General features: G+C 40.3%; 1 protein-coding gene across 3 annotated transcripts in view; it reads left to right on the top strand.

Moving 5' to 3' along the window:
- AKAP13 (A-kinase anchoring protein 13) overlaps positions 1 to 17,313 on the top strand; it is a 164,856-nt gene that overhangs the window by 22,991 nt on the left and 124,552 nt on the right. For all 3 annotated transcript variants that reach the window (XM_069466637.1, XM_069466636.1, XM_069466635.1), the window contains exons 2-4: positions 1,498 to 1,696; positions 4,252 to 7,414; positions 11,008 to 11,141. In XM_069466637.1, coding sequence (XP_069322738.1) covers positions 1,498 to 1,696; positions 4,252 to 7,414; positions 11,008 to 11,141 — 3,496 coding nt within the window. The remainder of the gene's footprint in view (positions 1 to 1,497; positions 1,697 to 4,251; positions 7,415 to 11,007; positions 11,142 to 17,313) is intronic.

Raw genomic sequence — 17,313 nt, 5'->3', positions numbered from 1 at the left:
TATTGTGCCTGATCTTTGAGCTTCTAGGCATCTAATCATAATGGCGTTTAAGGGTTGTTTTCCCTGTGTTTAAAGCTTTCAGAGGAAACAGGATTTTTTGACAAAAGTAGAAAATGAAAGATGAGTGATTAATGAAGGCCTATTAAGAATTATTTTTAAATGAAGAATAGAAGGAGGAAAATGTCAGTGTGACTTATCCATACCAAATCCTATAGACATAGTTCTTCATGTGCCTTTTCTCTAATTCTCAAAACAGTACTTGGATTGTAATATTCCTATTTGCAGATTATGAAATTAAGGCCCAGAAAAGTTAAGAAATTTGTCTAACATCACATAACTAGGAAATAAAGTTCTGAGATTTGCACCCAGAAATCTTCAGCTCTATGCGTGTATATACCATATGTCAAACTAGTAAGAAAGGATAGCCACACCAAAGATGAGGGCTTCAGCAGTTTATATTCGTGTTGAATGCAGAAGAGGCTGTTTAACATTTTAAATGTGTGCCCATTACAGTAATTGAGGAATGTGAGGCTGTGAGGTGTACCATTGTGTGTCTTATCCCTGCTTACCTTATGCACCAAGACTCCTGATATGAAAAACACAGCACAGGTTATGTACGGTATTGCAGCAGGCATTACGGGCAAGGGTGTACCTTCTGGGAGCAAGGGTAGAATTGGAGGTGCTGTGGCCTTCAGAGAAGAAATCCACTTGCCTTGTCCAGATCAATTGGCTTATAATAGTGGAAAGTTCATTAGAGAGAGAACCACATAGAGATTTCACATTTTGAGGCCTGTCCCAGACATGCTTTGTTATATGCCTGTACCCTTATTGGCTTTATTTGTATTATATATGACATATGTTTATAATAATCTGAGTTGAGCAAAATTGTTCATTTTTTAAATTAAAATTTAACTTGACGTTCTTGGAGCCAAGTACTTCATTCAAAATAGGATTTGATAATGATATTGACAAGTGTTATATAATATGACATTGTAGTAGCTTTTCTTTGTAAAGTTAACTTCAAGAATTTTGAGGGTGTTTCTTCCACCCGTTGTTACAACAATTGGAATATCCATTTGAGGGTTGGAGTGACTGGTTCTTCTGCAGTTAACATGAGGTTTAACTTATTTTAAGAGCAACTCTTAATAAGCCTTGCTTCTATTGAAAACCAGGCTAAAACCATCTTCCTTACACTTCCTCATTATTTGGTTGTTATAATATTAGCTATTTTAAGATCCCGGACTTTTCTTTATCTTGATCAAAAGGACATCCTTAAGGAGGAACCCTGCAGTTTACATTCAACCCATTTGTGATTGCTTGTGAGGAGCATGGAGCAATTATTTATATGCCTGGATCATTGGGGAGGTATATATACCAAATGTTTGTTGCAGAGCCTCAAAGAGCAATCAAGTTAGAAATATTACATAACACTTGGGAGGTTAAGCCTATGCCTGGAAGGCAATATATATGTACTAACCAGAGATTGCTTGCTTGCAGAGAGAATGCTGGAGAACCAGACTCCTGGAGTAGTTTATCCTATGAAATACCTTATGGAGACTGTTCTGTGAGGCATCATCGAGAGTTGGACATCTATACATTAACCTCTGAGTCTGAATCACATCATGAACCCCCATTTCCTGGAGACAGTTGCACTGGACATATTTTTAAACTTATGAACATCCAACAGCAACTAATGGTAAGAAAGAAAATCTGCATTTTTAAGTGGATGTGCTCACATGAGTGTCCCCACCCTCCTGCAACAAACCTTGATATAATTAGAACACAAAAATGTCCTCCCAAAGATTGTGAAACCGTTCAGACAGTATTAGCGGTATTGGGTGTTACCACTTACAGAACTAGCATTAGGGTTGTAGCAATAGGGAGATTGAGAGACTTTTTCCTTGATTTTTGTCAGGTTTTGGAAAACGAAAGATCCCTGTCTACACACATTACAGATACAAAAATATGTAGCAACTAGAACTAAATTTTCCTGGCATAAAAAGAAATCTGTGTTTAGCTTAACTTTGTAAAATGAAATGAGCAAAACAGTTTATGAGATTATTGCGAAAGAACAAGAACCAAATTTACCCAGAAATAAAGCCTTTTTACAACTATTTTAGTGAGTGATGATAGTGTTACTATATTTAAATTGATAGTTCGGTGGTAAAAAGATCACTAAAAAAATAAAGATTTTATAATCCACTCAAGTCTTCAAGATAAAGTTGTTGCCAGACATAAAAACATTACAGACTCCCTGGTAGCATTTATTATGGATAATATAAACGTCATATGGGTACATCTCTCTTGGCCATAACATCTGAAAGGCTAAGTTTAGATAATTTTTCCACCCAGTTTATTTCAGAGCTGATTTAATTTGGAAACAGCTCGACAGTAATTTCATTTAAGGTCATCTAGAGTCAGCTCAATGCTAGAGGCTTCTTTGGGAGCAGCCATTATTTTCGAGACCAGCAGGCCAAGAGACTCCATAGTAAGGTTGTATGATGCTCCCACCTCTGCCTTTTGGAATCATGTTTGTTCCATAGCAAGTGACTTTCGTTTTCCACTGAATGGACTGCCAAGAAACCAGATTTTCCCTTAGAGCTCATTTTAGTGGGTGAAAGTCCACTTGAAAATACCAGTTTGCAGGTGCCAAAGCTACCTGCAAGATGAGGGAATTGTTGTCAGGAAAACATGAGAAATTAAAACTGTGGGAGCACAATTGTGTTACGAGCTTCTCAGTTCTTCAAGCAACACCTTTTTTCTCCATATCCCTGTTGTATAATGTTCACCCTTCATTAAATTTAATGACCTACTTTCATATTAGGAGATTGTCACACTCACAGCAGGAATGGTAACAAGCTAATTTTGCATACTGTTGAGCATAGTACAGAAGCTTTTTAGTAAAAGTTGATTTTGCTTACACTCTTTAATAGAAAGACTTTAGCAAACAACACATTTTACACTTACATGTGGAGACTTTTATAATAGACTATGTCAGTGGGTAGGAGCAGTCTGATGATGGAGTCCTTGAAGTGCTCAATACGTTCACTGAGTGAGTGAATGTGAGGATGGATGGCAGCAGATACGCGTGAGGTCATTGCGGTAGATTAGACAATGAGTGGAGAGCAAACCAGATGTTTTAAAAATAGTTTTATAATGTGTGTTGAGAAAATAGTATTATTATAAGAATTCCTGAAATTTTGACCTAAAGGTAAATTCACTAAAAATCACCTGTGTTTGTTTTTCTCCGTTTTTCCTAAGCCTTGTCTGCACATGGGATTTTTGCATAATTATTAATATAACCTTAGACTAACTATAGGTTTCATTTTTTTTTTCAACATTGTATTATAAATATTTTTTCTGAATGCAGTATGGTCTTCATAGTTAATATTTATGTAACAGCATATTATTTCTTCCATCAGTTTGATGAACCATAATTATCTTAACCATTCCCTTGTTGGTTGTATGTTTACTTTTTTAAAAATGCTTTAAAGTTGCAAAAACTATTTTTGAGATAACCTCTAATATCCATAGTACACTCTGACAGTAGTCAAAAGTTAGGTATTATTAGCGTTATATGTTCTCATTTATTTCGTATTTAGTATTGGACAACAGAAGAACTGCTTTATCAAGTGAAAGAATATCTATTAATACCATGCCACTGTTCCTGAAATTATGAACCCATAACTAAAATGATTACGTTAGATGGGGTGGAGCATGTTTTGAGGATTAAAGAATACTGTGTAACCCCTCAGTAAACATTTAGGGCATAGGAGTATCTGCCTGCACCTGGTGATTGAAAAGTGTTTACCAAACTGGTTAGGATTTGTTTTTACTTGTAAATATGAGACAGGATAGAAGTAGGCTCTGCCTCTCTAAAGACCCTATAAAAATATCTTTCTCAGCTGCTCATTTGAAGATATTCATTGGGCTTTTTAAAATGAATGTTTTTGAGGCTCAATTTTAATCTACTTTCTAAAATAAGTTCAAAATATAGAAAATAGTCATTTTGTGTATTCTGAGCCATTTTTTAACATCCCAGTGGATATGCAGATATGAGAAAGGAAAGTAATGTCAGGAATAAGAGAAAATTTGTTTGTATTTTTTTTTTTTTTTTTAGATCAGCTCATCACATGACCTTAGAAGGGCTGGAATGGCACTGAGTTCTGTCCAGCAGGATTTTCGCTTATAGGTATCAGTGACACCTTTTCCCATGGACAGTTTTTTAAAACTATCTTTCATTTCTTCCAGAAAACAAACCTCAAGCAGATGGATAATCTTATGCCGTTAATGATGACAGCACAGGACCCTTCCAGTCCAGCCAGTGCCCCAGAGAAAGATGGCCAGTTCCTTCCCTGTGCGTCTGAGCCCGCGGGCGGCCAGCAGCTGTCTTCTCCTGAAGAGACCAAGAGCACCCCATGCTGCCACGGAAGCCCTGCTGGGCAGATTGAAAGTTCCTGTGATTTGTCAAGTACGCTTGAGGAAGAGAATGCAGACTGCTCCTATAGGAAGAAAAATGAAGCTGTGGAAAGAAAAGGGGGTGATGGGGTGAAGCAAACACCTGTTGTGGACTCTGGAACTGTGTCTGATGGGGACAGCTGCCTTCAGAGCATGCCTGACTGTGGAGTAAAGGGCATGGAAGGCCTTTCATCCTGTGGAAACAGAAATGAAGAAACTGGAGCAAAATCTGCTAGAATGGCCACAGACCAGGAGTCTTTGAGCCGTGGAGACAGTGTACTGCAGGGAGACATGGTCATGGAGCCCGGCGCAGCCCAGCATTCCTCTGGAGGAGAACTGGCGGGCAGTTCAGCCACAGAGGCCACTACCCCAGAGACTGCGGGGGAAATGGAACATGGTCTCATGAACCCAGATGCCACTGTCCAGAAGAATGTGCTTCAAGCAGGGGAAAGTACAGCGGAAAGATCTGAGAACTCTAACATCAGGACAGCTGGAGCCCCTGATGTACAAGTCCCAAACAAGCCTGTGGATAAAGCCATTGTTTCCAACAGTGTCTCTGCCACTGGTTCCGTGGGTGGTAACAAACCTGCTGAGTCTCTGCTTGCATTTAGTAATAGGGAAACCTTCGTTGAAAAAATAGCAGAAACTGAAACTTTAAGAAGTTGTGAAGAAAGCGCCAGTGCTTCAGTAGATCAGAACTCTCTGGTCATTCCAGCCGCTGCAAAAGGCAAGATTTTAGGTGGATTAGAACCCAGTACTCCCGTAGTAGGCATATGTGAGGCAATGTCACCCTCAGATTTAACCGTTCCTGGGCCAGAAAAAGATGTAATGCCAAACCAAAAACCAGAAACGAATTCATCTCATGCTCAAAACCAAAAGAGCAAATCCCCCATTTGTTCTACTGCTGGAGATGGTAAACTTTGCGCGGACTCTGCATGTCAGCAGAACACAGTGCCGCCTAGTGGTGAGGCGGGTGCAAGGCCGTGCGATGGCACAGTTAGGCAGCCTGAAAGCACCACAGCAGGGCGGGCCAGCACACAAGAGCCACCCACTGCCGCCTGCTGTGAAGACCCACAGGCCAACACAGTCACCTCTGACCCTGTGAGAGACACCCGGGAAAGTGGAGATTTTTGTCCTCTCGAAGTTTTGGATACAGGGGGCCAAGGCAAAGATCTGAAACGAGATAAGCCTTTAACAAATACACTTGAGATAGTTTCACATCCACAGCCAGTTGTCCCTAAAACTGAGAAAGAACTAGTGCCAGACCAGGCACCGATATCAGACAGCACTTTGTCTCTGGCAAACACTCCAGGCAGTGAATCAGTAACCAAAGATGACGTACTCTCTGTTGTCCCCTCCCAGAAAGAAAAGGGAACAGCAACTCCTGAACTACACACGGCGACAGACTGTAGAGATGGCTTGGACGGAGATTCACATGATCCCCGTAAACAGCCACTAGAAGACAAGACAGCAGGCCAGTCTGTGTCCCCCAGTGCTGCAGAGCTTCACTCCAGCATGGGGAATACCAGTCCCACAGGACATGGTGGAGAGCACGAGGGTCCCAGCCCCTCAGCAACCCCTGAAGTTCTCAGTATCAAGGGGGATGCTGACTCTTCCCCACTAAGTGTGGGCAAGGCCACTTTGGCCTCTGATTCAGTTTTGACTGAAGAAGGAAGAAATCTGGTGGCTTCAGAAAGCTTGGCAGCTCAGGGACAACAGGACGAAGATAAAGCAGTGACTTGTTCCTCCATTAAGGAAGATACTGTTTCTTCAGGAACATTGCAAGAAGAGCAGAGAACACCACCTCCTGGACAAGAAACACCAGAATTCCGTGAAAAACCTACCGCAGCTGCCTGTGCCAAGGACGGCGCACTTCAGCACAGCAATTCACTGGATACACCCTCTGCCTGTCTTAAGGCAGAAACTAAACATAACAAGGAAGTGGCCCCACAAGTCTCATTGCTGACTGAAGGTGGGGCTGCACAGAGCCTGGTGCCACCAGGAGAAAGACTGGCTGCAGACTTGAAGCAGGAAACTTTGAGTGCAGAGCAGAACAGCTCACCTCTGTTGCCAGATGGGTCTGAGACTCTTAATCACAGTCAGCCCTTTGCTCTGGATGTTGGAGTGAGGAACCCTCAATCCCAGGGAGAAAGCAGTGCCTGTGAGGTGAGTGGAAATGTGATGGTGGGTGTTGCAGTGGCCAGTGCTCTACAAGGTACTGCTGGACCCGGAAGAAAGGATGTATCACATAACACCCAAGATATCCTGATTCCAAACGTCTTACTGAGCCAAGAGAAGAATGTGATCCTGGGTTTGCCAGGAGCTTTGCCAGACAAAGGTGTGACTGACCCACAGGGAGGTGCAACCCCAGAGATGGTACCTCTTGACTGGGAGAAAGGGGAGCTTCAGGGGGCAGACCACAGCTGTACCATGGGCGACTCTAAGGAAGCACAAATGGACAACGAACCACATCCTGTCCTGCAGCCTGTTGCCAAGGAGCTCCCCACAGACACGGGGCTCTCAACCCATGATGACAAGGCCCCAGCTGGTGTGAGTGAAGCAGTGCGAGCCTTGGCCCCAGTCAGGGAAAGGAGTGCTCCTTCTCTACCCTGCATGGGCTCTGCCCAAGCTGCACATCTGCCTGCGGGAGAAGACTTGATAGAGGAGGCTGCCAGCCGCATAGTGGATGCCGTCATCGAACGAGTCAAGGCCTCAGGAGCACTGCTTGCTGAGGGGGAAATCAGTCACACATCACGGTCCAGTCCTGAGTCGGGCCCTCTGACTGAACGGCCGGGGAATGCTGCTCCAGAGAAAGTGAATGCCTTTCCGCCTGGGGAGAGCTTGGCCATGGGCAGTATTGGTGAAGAATCCACGGGGAACCTCGCAGGATGTTTTGCTGGAAGGGAGGAGCCAGAGAAGAATATTCTGCCTGTTCAAGGGCCTGAGCCGGCAACAGGTAAGAAAAGCAGAAAACAAAATTAATAGTTTGAGAAGCAGATTCCTTTACGAGTCTCTGTAATGTGCTGGTAAAAATATAGGCATCTTTATTGTTTTGAGGTCCTGTGCTCATTGGGTAAGTTGCCAAGTTAATAGTCACCACCGTCAGGAGAGGCACGTCATCTCAGGGTTGGACAGATTTTGCTTCCTGTATTGTAAACTCGTGGCTTGATTGCTTAAGCCTGTAAATGCTCTCTGTCACTCTGGAGCAGTTGCAGCTTTCCAAACCTGGAAGACAGTGCCTAGATCATAGGTGCTCTAAAATGATGAAGGAATTTAGCAGATGTTTTTATTCACATGGTTTGGTCCTTTTCTCTAGTGTCATAGTAAAACAGTGCCGAAAAGGTGTGTTTTATTTACAATCCTGAAACACTCTTCCTCCCGTATCATCCTAGTCTGTATCCCGAGCAAATTTAGAGTCAGGGTGGTTTCATGAACAGCTATAAGTATCGTTCTAAGCTGACGGCCCGAAAACCAAAATGGTTGTATTAGGTCATTGGTTTTGGGGGTGGGGTGGGGGCGGGGGCTCCCTCCTTTTCCTGCCTGAGGAGCAGACTTTCGGTTGCATTGCCTGTTGCTTTTGGGCAGCAGTCTGGGAATTCAGGACCCTGCACAGCACAGGGGATCGGATGCAGGATTTCCGCCCAAGCCCAGGCTGCTGAGCTGCTGTCACAGGGCAGACCTTGTGTCTGCTTATCTTGGTGAAGCAGCTGCGCCGAGCAGATTGCTCACACAGCAGCCCGTTCCATCTGTGGGTAACCATGTCCAGAGACAGCAAATAGAAACCACCACTGCTCAGTGGAAATAAACCATCTGAATAAAACTTCTTACTGGGGGTTGAGGCTGAAGCTGAAGCTAGACTTGGACACAGTCTTGACTCTTGAAGTCTTTAAAGGTCAGTTCGATGTACACTTTTATGCCACCACCTGTTACCAGCTGTAGTCAGAGGACCTCTCTCCATGCTTACACCTAGACTTTTATAGGTAAGAAGTAGCCTTTTTTTTTTTGTCTTTGTTGTTTAATTGATTATTTTTGCCGTTCTTTCTAATTTTTGAAAATCCCTTTATGTGTAGTACATGTTAGGAGTATGGGGGTGGGGGTATGGAGAGAAATGGACGAGTAGAACAAAAGAAGTTGCTTAGGAAGAAGAGCAATTAAAAGCACAGTGGTGGTTTTCTCCGGTAAAGGGGTGAAGGGCTTTGAGCCATCTCTAATCTTTCTTTTTCCCAGTTGAGGGATTTAAGGAACCTGAGGTAGAATTTTTGGTGACTTTGAATTTTTAGTTTTATTAAGGTTTTTTGATTGTTATTCATAGATACTTGTTGGCTGCTATCTCGGAATTTAAATGAGAAGATCTCTAATTTTTAAAATAAAGCACATCAACAAGTCTATTTTGAGGGCCCCAGCAGGTTGGCATTTCAGAAGAATGGGAGTGGCTGTAAGCTGATACCTGGTTATATTCTTCTCATTCGGGTGCTGCGTCCTTGGCCACATGGGCTGGAATTATTTCTCCTTCTGGCTGAGTGGTCAGAATTTAACCCAAGCAAGTGTGAACTATGGTACTCTATTAGTACTCTATGAAAGAAGGTAAAAACCAGGGAGAATTTCAGACTTTGATTTTTATTAGTACATAAATATAGTAAATATGCTAAGAAGTGATGTTTAAAATGTTAACGTTTTAAGAAGGAAGAAAGATGTATGAAGTTTCAACAGTGTATATAAGTTTGGGGGTTGGTTAATTTTGTGTAGGCGAGTTACTTGTTCCTGCTACCAAAAGCACTAAGAATAGGCTCAGTGTTCATGATCTCTCACTACAGAGAGAAGTAGCCACTGATGAAGAAATTGGGGCTTTCTTCAGAAAATAGCTAGGGCCAGGGAAAGTCCCTGGTCACATTGTCCTAGGGAAAAAGCACCTGAATGTGATCTCAGAGCCAAAGGGTATTTTTTCGGCAACTGTACATTCCACTCATGGATTTAACCATACTGTTGTGTGAGTGAGGAGATACAGGTTTAGCCGCTGGTTTGGAAGGAGCCAGTTAAAAAGAAGGGGATGACCCCTCAACATATCAAAAACATTGATCACAGTGTTTAGGAAATCAGTGGTGCGTGACTGAGCCACACCAGTCCCCAGAGGTTGCCAGCACTCCACAAGTCTCAGTAATCACTGTTCACCGGTGTGACTGGTTGCCATGCCAAGATACATATTTTCAGTTGATAGGTATAGGAAAGTAATAAGGTTGTGCCAAAAATCACATCCCCAAATGAATAAAATAAAAACCATCAGCAGCCCCCTTTGCCCCCTTAAATTATTTTGACTCACTTAGAAATGTTTTGGTCAAGGAATAGTTCTAAGGGGATTGCTTAGTCAGATTTTTTTAAACTATGATTACATTTTATGAAATTTAACAAAAATTTTGGTTCTCTGGTCAAGGAAGCTTGTTTACCCAGTCTTAAATTACTAGTAAGATCATATAAGGACAAAGAGGAAGGGAGATTTATAAATATTCATTTATACAAATGTAACTTTCCTAAACCTAAAGTAGACTTTTGTACATGTCACATGTGTTGCTAGAATAAAATCTTAATATTTATTATTTGGTGAAAGAAACTTCTCTGCTCTTTGGTGTGGGGAGCATTTTTCTCTGCCAGAGTAATGACATCACTAGTAACCACAGAAAATTTTCCACGTGAAATTGAGATGGCAGTTTCATTTGTATTTGGATTATTAAGGTGAATTTTGACTGTTCAATCATCGGTCCCCTTTAAAGAAGTGTCAGAAGCCTAAATTTGCCTCAGACATCGTTTTTATCACTTCCTTCCTGTATTTGCTTGACCATATGGTGGTCAAGTTCAGAAAACACCACTGTTTTGTCTGTGGAACATGGCCAGCATGAGAACAACTATGTAATGCTAGAGAAAACAGATAGAAAGACTTTTTCTGAAGAAAAGGAATTGCTAGTTTGATTATGTTTTGGTTTTGAAAGAAATAAGATTGAAAAACGAAAAGTAATAACTTGCTAGAACAGTTCAGTCTTACTAATTGCAGTGATGGGTGGAGCAGGGTGTGTAGTATGTTTTTACAGAAAGTCAGACTTGTCCCAGAGGCTTTGTCTCATTCTCAGTGGCTTTTTCCATTTTGTCTTTTACAAATCTCTCTTGCCTTTTTGATGGTGACCAAGATGGACAACCTAGCTTTAGCTGATCTGTTCCCTTAAAACTTATGAGTTTACTTTTCCATATGCAAGTCAGCATCACACTCACAGATTTGTCATGAAAAGTCAGTTGTGAAAATGGACACTCAGTAGACATTGATTGGATCTTCCCTTAGCTGCAAACCCATGCAGAGGCTAGGGAAAACCCCCCAGCCATGTGATAAAGGAATAGCTCAGCACAGGGTCAGAAATGACACCAGCTCCTGACAGCAAAAGAATACTTTTCCACTTCACACAAAAGCAAAAACAAACAAGACACATGAAACCTGGAGCATGTTGTGTACATAGTCACAGGAATCAATTTTTCAAATGCACTCTGTAACCCTCTTGTTCACTGCAGAAATGCCAGACACGAAAGCTGAAGACGAAGTGGATTTTCTGAGTAATACCAGAGTGAGTTCAGTTTCTGAAGAGGTGGCTGTGGGGAGTGTAGCCACTACGCCTACGATGAAGCAAGGCCTGAAGACCCAGGCGGTAAGTGGCATCAGTTAAGTCTGTGTGAGTACAATGTGCTTAGCCTAGTCTGCTGTGTCTGGTTTATGGCCTTGTGTTTGATTTTGGGGACGCAATAGTGTTTTTTCCCCTTCTCTCTTGTTCTATTGATGGTACATAAATGTGCATCTGTTCTTGTAGTTAAACTTTCATAAATGGTGTATGCCACAAACAGAGTTTTGGAATGAGCTCTCCTACATGAATCCCTTGGAGATTATGATGAAAAACATTTTCCCCATGAGCACAAGACTTTGAAATTTGTCATCAAGCTTAAAGTGCCACAAAATGAGAGTTACCACAAAAGGGGATCTATAAACCCTTATTAAACCTAACTCTTCTTTCTTTATATAGAAACTGATAGCAGCAAAAATGAGACATGTTACTATATAGCTCAGTAGTAACTATATAAAATATGAAGTATGTCATTTTTAGCAGTAAAAAAGAGATTTAGTAAGCTTTTTTCCATAACAGCTTTACTGGGACTGGGATATAATTCACATACCATAAAATCCACCCATTGAAATAAAGTAAATAGTTCAGTGGTTTTTAACATACATATAGAGTTGTGCAACTGTCACAACTGTTCTAATTTTAGAACATTATCATCACCCCAGAAAGAAACCCCAGACCCACTAGCATCCCCCATTCCCCACTCTCCCTTCCCCCTAGCTCCCAGCAGTCACTAATCTGCCTTCTGTCTCTGTGAATTTGCCCGGTCTAAAACCTCATATAAATGGAATCATACAGTATATGGTCTTTTGTGACTGAGTTCTTTCACTGAGCATAAATAATGTTTTCAAGGTTCATCTGTGCTGTAGCATTGATCAATATTTCATTTCTTTTTATACCCAGCATTTCATATGGATGTACCATATTTGTTGTACGTTTGGATTGTTTCCACTTTTTGGCTATTGTGTTTGATACTGCTGTAAACATTTGTGTACAAGTTTATGTGCACATATGTTTTTATATACCTAGTGGAATTGCTGGGTCATATAGTAATTTTATATTTAATATTCACTAGATATTTAAAGGTATTTTTTTTCAGGGTCTTGAGATTACTTTTTTTCTTACTTAAAGCTAGTAACTTTTAAAACAAGGGAACTTGTTGAGAGAATCAGTGCTCTACACTTTAGATTCCGTGATGGTCAAAGAAAAATCTTTAGAAAGCTGACAAATTACTGGAATAACTCATACTACTCCCCTGAAAGTTGGTATCTCTTGGCTAGACTTGACAGTGTACTGTTTTTGCTCTTCAGAGAGCTAAGTGGTACTTTTTCTTGAAATTACCCCAGTCGGTAAACAGAATTGTTACTATCCCAAACCGTTTCAAGTGTATGAACAGTGATAAACAAGCGTGGTTTTATTGGAGTACAGTGGTAAGAAGGTGCTGACTGTTCTAACCCACCCCTTAGTACAGATACTATTCATGACTAATGCCTGGGTGGCTACTTGTATAGCAGGCGTTATTCAGACCAATGTTGCTTTTGCCCTGGGGGAAGAAAAGAGAACACACCCTGCATGGGTACATGTGTCTTTGTTTCAAGAAGCCCTTCAGAAAGGGAAGGAAAAAACTCACATCCTTGAATTGAAATACCTCTGTTTCTTAGCCCTCCATTTTAATATTGTAATGTGATTAGTGTCATTGAATCCAGTGTGGTGCTTGGCTGTAGACCCTTTGCTTTCTGATGAGGGATATCTCTATCCTGATTGTATCTTGTCTACTATGAAGAAGGAAAAAAAAACTACCATTTTTTTAAAAAAGTCCCTCCTCTCCCGAGTCCCTTTCCTCTTCTCATTTTTACTCTAGTTTCAGGAGTTGAGAGAGAGAATATTCCTCTGGATGGTCAGCATGCCTCGTTTTATAGATAAAAGAATAAGAGGTCAGATGGAGAGTCAGATGACTAGCTCAAGGTCAAACCCAGCTGGAAGGAGAATTTGGAGTTTGATTTTCTAACCTGGGACTTACACAACAGGGAAATTCCTCCTTGACTCTTAACCCAGGCTCTGTGATTGGTGGGGATATCTTAAGGAGCCTCGGAACCAAGTAATCTGTCTCTTTCTGGAAGATGTGTGTGCCTTATGCTTTGTGTCTGCTTCCACCTTGCAAAGTTGGAGAAAGCATGTTAATGAGAATGTCGCTTCTTGAAGATTTTCAGGTCTAAATAGTGGAAGGTTTTGTGTTCACAGTAATTGTTATATTGATGTTGAAATCTGACCACTTATCTCTCCTCTCTGTTATGCTGCCAGACTTGCGTTATTTGCTATGAATTGAAAAGATAAAGCATGGGCACACACTTAAATTTTCCGCATGTTGCATTCTCTCTTTTCCCATTTAACTCTTCTTATACTATATTCATTGTGTAGGCTTTCACTGGGTCAGGAAAGAGCAAAGGTCTGCAAACTTTTTTTGTAAGGGACAGACAGTAAATATTTTAGGCTTTGTGGAACAGTCTGTCACAGCCATTTAACTTTGCTTTTACGATGGGAAAGCAGCCATAGACTGTGTGTAAACGAATGAGTGTGACTGTGCTTCAGTAAAACTTTATTTATAGACATTGAAATGTGAATTTCATGTAGTGTTCATATATGTCAGGAAATGTTTGTAATAATTTTTTCTAATCGTTTAAAAATGTAAAATCTACTCTTAGGTTTTTTCTTGGGCTATGCAAAAACAGGTGGTGGGCCATTGGCCTGAAAAATACTTGCGTGCCAGCGGATGAAAAGAAAAGGAAAGAAATTGATTTCTTCTTTTCTTTCTTCTTCTCACAAAAATTGTTTTGTGTTGAAACCTCTAACTATTAAACTACAGGTTAGGGACAGAGCATTCGAATTCTGTCTCTCCTGAATTAGCTTTTTGACTGAGCCTCTCTAGAGCTCAGTTTTTGTATCTCTATTCATCTTTTAGCCTTACCCTTCTAGAGTCTGTGTTTTCATTCTGAAAAGGATAAATTGAGTTTGTGATTATAGTTGGAGGAGGAGTGGCATTTGTTTAATATAATTTTAATCCAATCTTTCTGACACATGCCCAGTCCATGTGTTGGCCTTGGGAGTAGGCCAGTCAGTGCTTCCTTGTATCATCGTGTCATTGAATCATCCTCTCCAAATGGAAAACAGAACAAACTCCTATATCTTATGCTTTGGTACTGGGTTGAAAACCTAGACTGACGATAAATTTGTGGCAGTTTTCTAGTAAATACAAAGAATTTATTTAAATTATAAGGAAGAGCTTACTGTTTTGTAACCTTTTAACATTACAATTTTCAGAGCATAGTAACATCTGTCGATAGTGGCTCTACCAAGGATTTAACGGAAAAAACTCCAATTGAGTTCCTGTTTTCTTTAGTCCACTGGGTCTGATATCTGTCATACAGACTGAAGAGTAATTTTTTATTCTATAAACTGCTTGACATGTTTTGTAAATAAGCCCTTCAGGGGCGAACTGCTGAAAATCATGGTTCATGAAGGAATTAGGCAATATCAACATTCATGTTTGCTTATGTTCTTGGAGAAAATACATGTATGTGTTAAATGCTGCAGAATTCTCAATAGTCTTTTAACTGATTTTCTTCACTGGGTTGAAAATGTTTGCAATTTTCAGACAAAGTCATTAATTTAACATATATTATGGTTCATTCCCATTGATTATTTTATCATTTTATGCATTTTATGGTTGTGGTTTGTTAAGTATCACCAGAGTTTTAATACTAGTTACAATGTAATATTCAATATTACCTTCTCTTACATAATTTGCTGGTTTCAGGGTTCTCAGACTACCTTTTATTGTCTTCTTTGTTTCCTCAGTGAGTTAATATATATCCAATGCTTAGAGCCTGGCACACAGTAAGTACAGTTTAGCATTATTATTACTGACTAGTTTTATAACTTCGGATTCCAATATCCTATTCACTCATTTCAGTAACCAGTGGAATATGGTGGTTCAGACTCAGTTTCCGCTTCTTGAACGTATGTTGTAAAAGCATCAGGAGTGCTGTCAGACATTAATGCTGGGAGACTTGGAGCTTGGCTTACTTCTGAGACCTTTAGAATTTGAAGGAACTTTAAAGCTTATCTGAAGTCCAACACCTTGGCTTTATAGGAGAAGAAATAGATTCAGGATGGTTAAATGACTTGCCTTGCATCACAACTAGTTAACTGTCAGTTGGACTAGAACTCAATTTCTGTGCAAGTAATGTTTCTAGGATACTGTTGTTTCTTGAAGAATCATCGTGAGGAAGGACCCTCAGGAAGTCCAATTTACTTGAAGGATGGGTTTTTGTTTTTAAACAAGTATTCCTGAATGATGCTTATGCACACTAAAATTCTAAAACCATTGCATTTTACCCCCATGCTTTTGGTGATTATTGGAGAAATTCCTTTGGCCGTTTTAAGATCCAAGCTGAATCACTTTGAAATAAGTCTCATGTTCTTATTATAATCTGTTTAGGTGCAGCTAAATACCATCAAGATGGTGTTTGTCCAGAGAGCTTACTTTTGGTGCAGAAATCACTAAGGTTATCCAGATCTGCCTTTTATTTCTTAAAGAATGATACGAAAAGGTATAGGTAGAGCCATCTGCTGAATGGGAAATAAGAGATGACGTTGAATTCTTAAATTCAGAAACGAAAGGCTTCTGGGACCATTCACCTGGAGAGTATGTTCCATGGAGTGGCCAGGAAAAAATTTAGATTCCTGCTTCCCTGCCCCAGTGCTAAAGACGAGTATCCTCCATGTGTTGTAGGGATCTCCTCAAGGAGCGGCCAAGTTGATTAGGAAGGAGCTTGCCTCCCCTGGGGTGTCTGTTCATTGAGGTATCTTTATAATAATTCCTTTTCCAAATACTCATTGCATAAGCTTATTAGCCATATGGAACAGTCAATTCCGCCAGCCTGTATATCTTGTCAGGGTGCCCATGGTCCTAGCAGCCAAACTCACAAGAACAGATATGTTCAGGGACAACTGTAAAATCCCGTATGTTGAGTATTAGATTACTGGGAAAATCTACTCTTTATTGAATACACCCTCGTCAATCAAAACATTTTGCATCAGAACCATGATCCCTTTTAAAATAATTATACAACTGAACATCAAATTAACAGAATTTCCATTCTTAGTTATTTTTACGAAAGTATTACTCTTTGTTTCTTGAGGGTGGTGGTAAGGGCAGTGTTGGTCTTAGAATATTTTCAGTTAACACCTTCCTGAATTCTCTGTCCTTCTATTATTTTTCATGGAACCCTGTGTTTTCTTTCTCTTGTCTTGGGGGGGGAGGGGCAAGCTTGCATTTCCATCCCTGGTCCAGGAGTTTGGTTAAAAGCTTTTTTGTTTTGTGTGGCTCTTCACAGCTTTCGTGTTCAGCTGTATGGTATCTAAGCTGACAGTCCATAACACTGATGTTCAAAATGGCTTACACATCCCACCCTATTATTGTTGTCAATTTGTAAAAAGGTCCTTTAAAAATGTCTTTGCCATCATATTTACATATATAGTTTTGTGGTATGTTTGTCACCTAGGAGAAGGCAAACTGGCCTCTTTTTGAGTTGCCAATAAGTCTTGTCTGCATACATTTGGCATTTAACAGAGCCAGGCCCCCTTTAATTATCCCTTTTGGGTCCCAAGCTAGAGCTAGCATCAACCACAGGAAACTTACTCCTCAGCTTTTTCATGTAAATTTTTTGGATATACTCTCTAATTGCCTCTGAAATGGAGAGTTTCCAAGAAATTCTGCAGTGACTCCTTCTGCAAATTTTTAATATAGTTGCAGAAAAGAAGTACCTCAAAGAAACCCAGATTGTAAAGCCACAGGTGACAAAACAATATCCTTAGTGTAAAACTATCCATAGATAATGTATGTAAGGGTATAATTTAATGATCTGGTTGTACATTTTTAAGTGACCTGAAGCAAGGTAATTTAATTTCTCTGATCTCTGTTTTCTCCTTTGTGTAATGGTTAATCTCTAAAGTTTCTTCCAGCTCTTAATTTTTGACCAGTGTATAATTCTAAAATGATTGGAATAAATTAAAAAATGCTGGGGTTGATATTATATGTTGGACCAAAAGGAAAATCCTGAGGGACTTTTTAAAATTACACTTACTTTAACCAAATTCTTTTTTTTTTTTTTTTTTTGAGACAGAGTCTCACTCTGTTGCCCAG

Source organism: Eulemur rufifrons, chromosome 3 (assembly GCF_041146395.1).
Source record: "Eulemur rufifrons isolate Redbay chromosome 3, OSU_ERuf_1, whole genome shotgun sequence".
Lineage (NCBI taxonomy): Eukaryota > Metazoa > Chordata > Mammalia > Primates > Lemuridae > Eulemur > Eulemur rufifrons.
The sequence above is the reverse complement of the archived record's forward strand: the minus strand, read 5'-3'. Positions and strand labels throughout refer to the sequence as shown.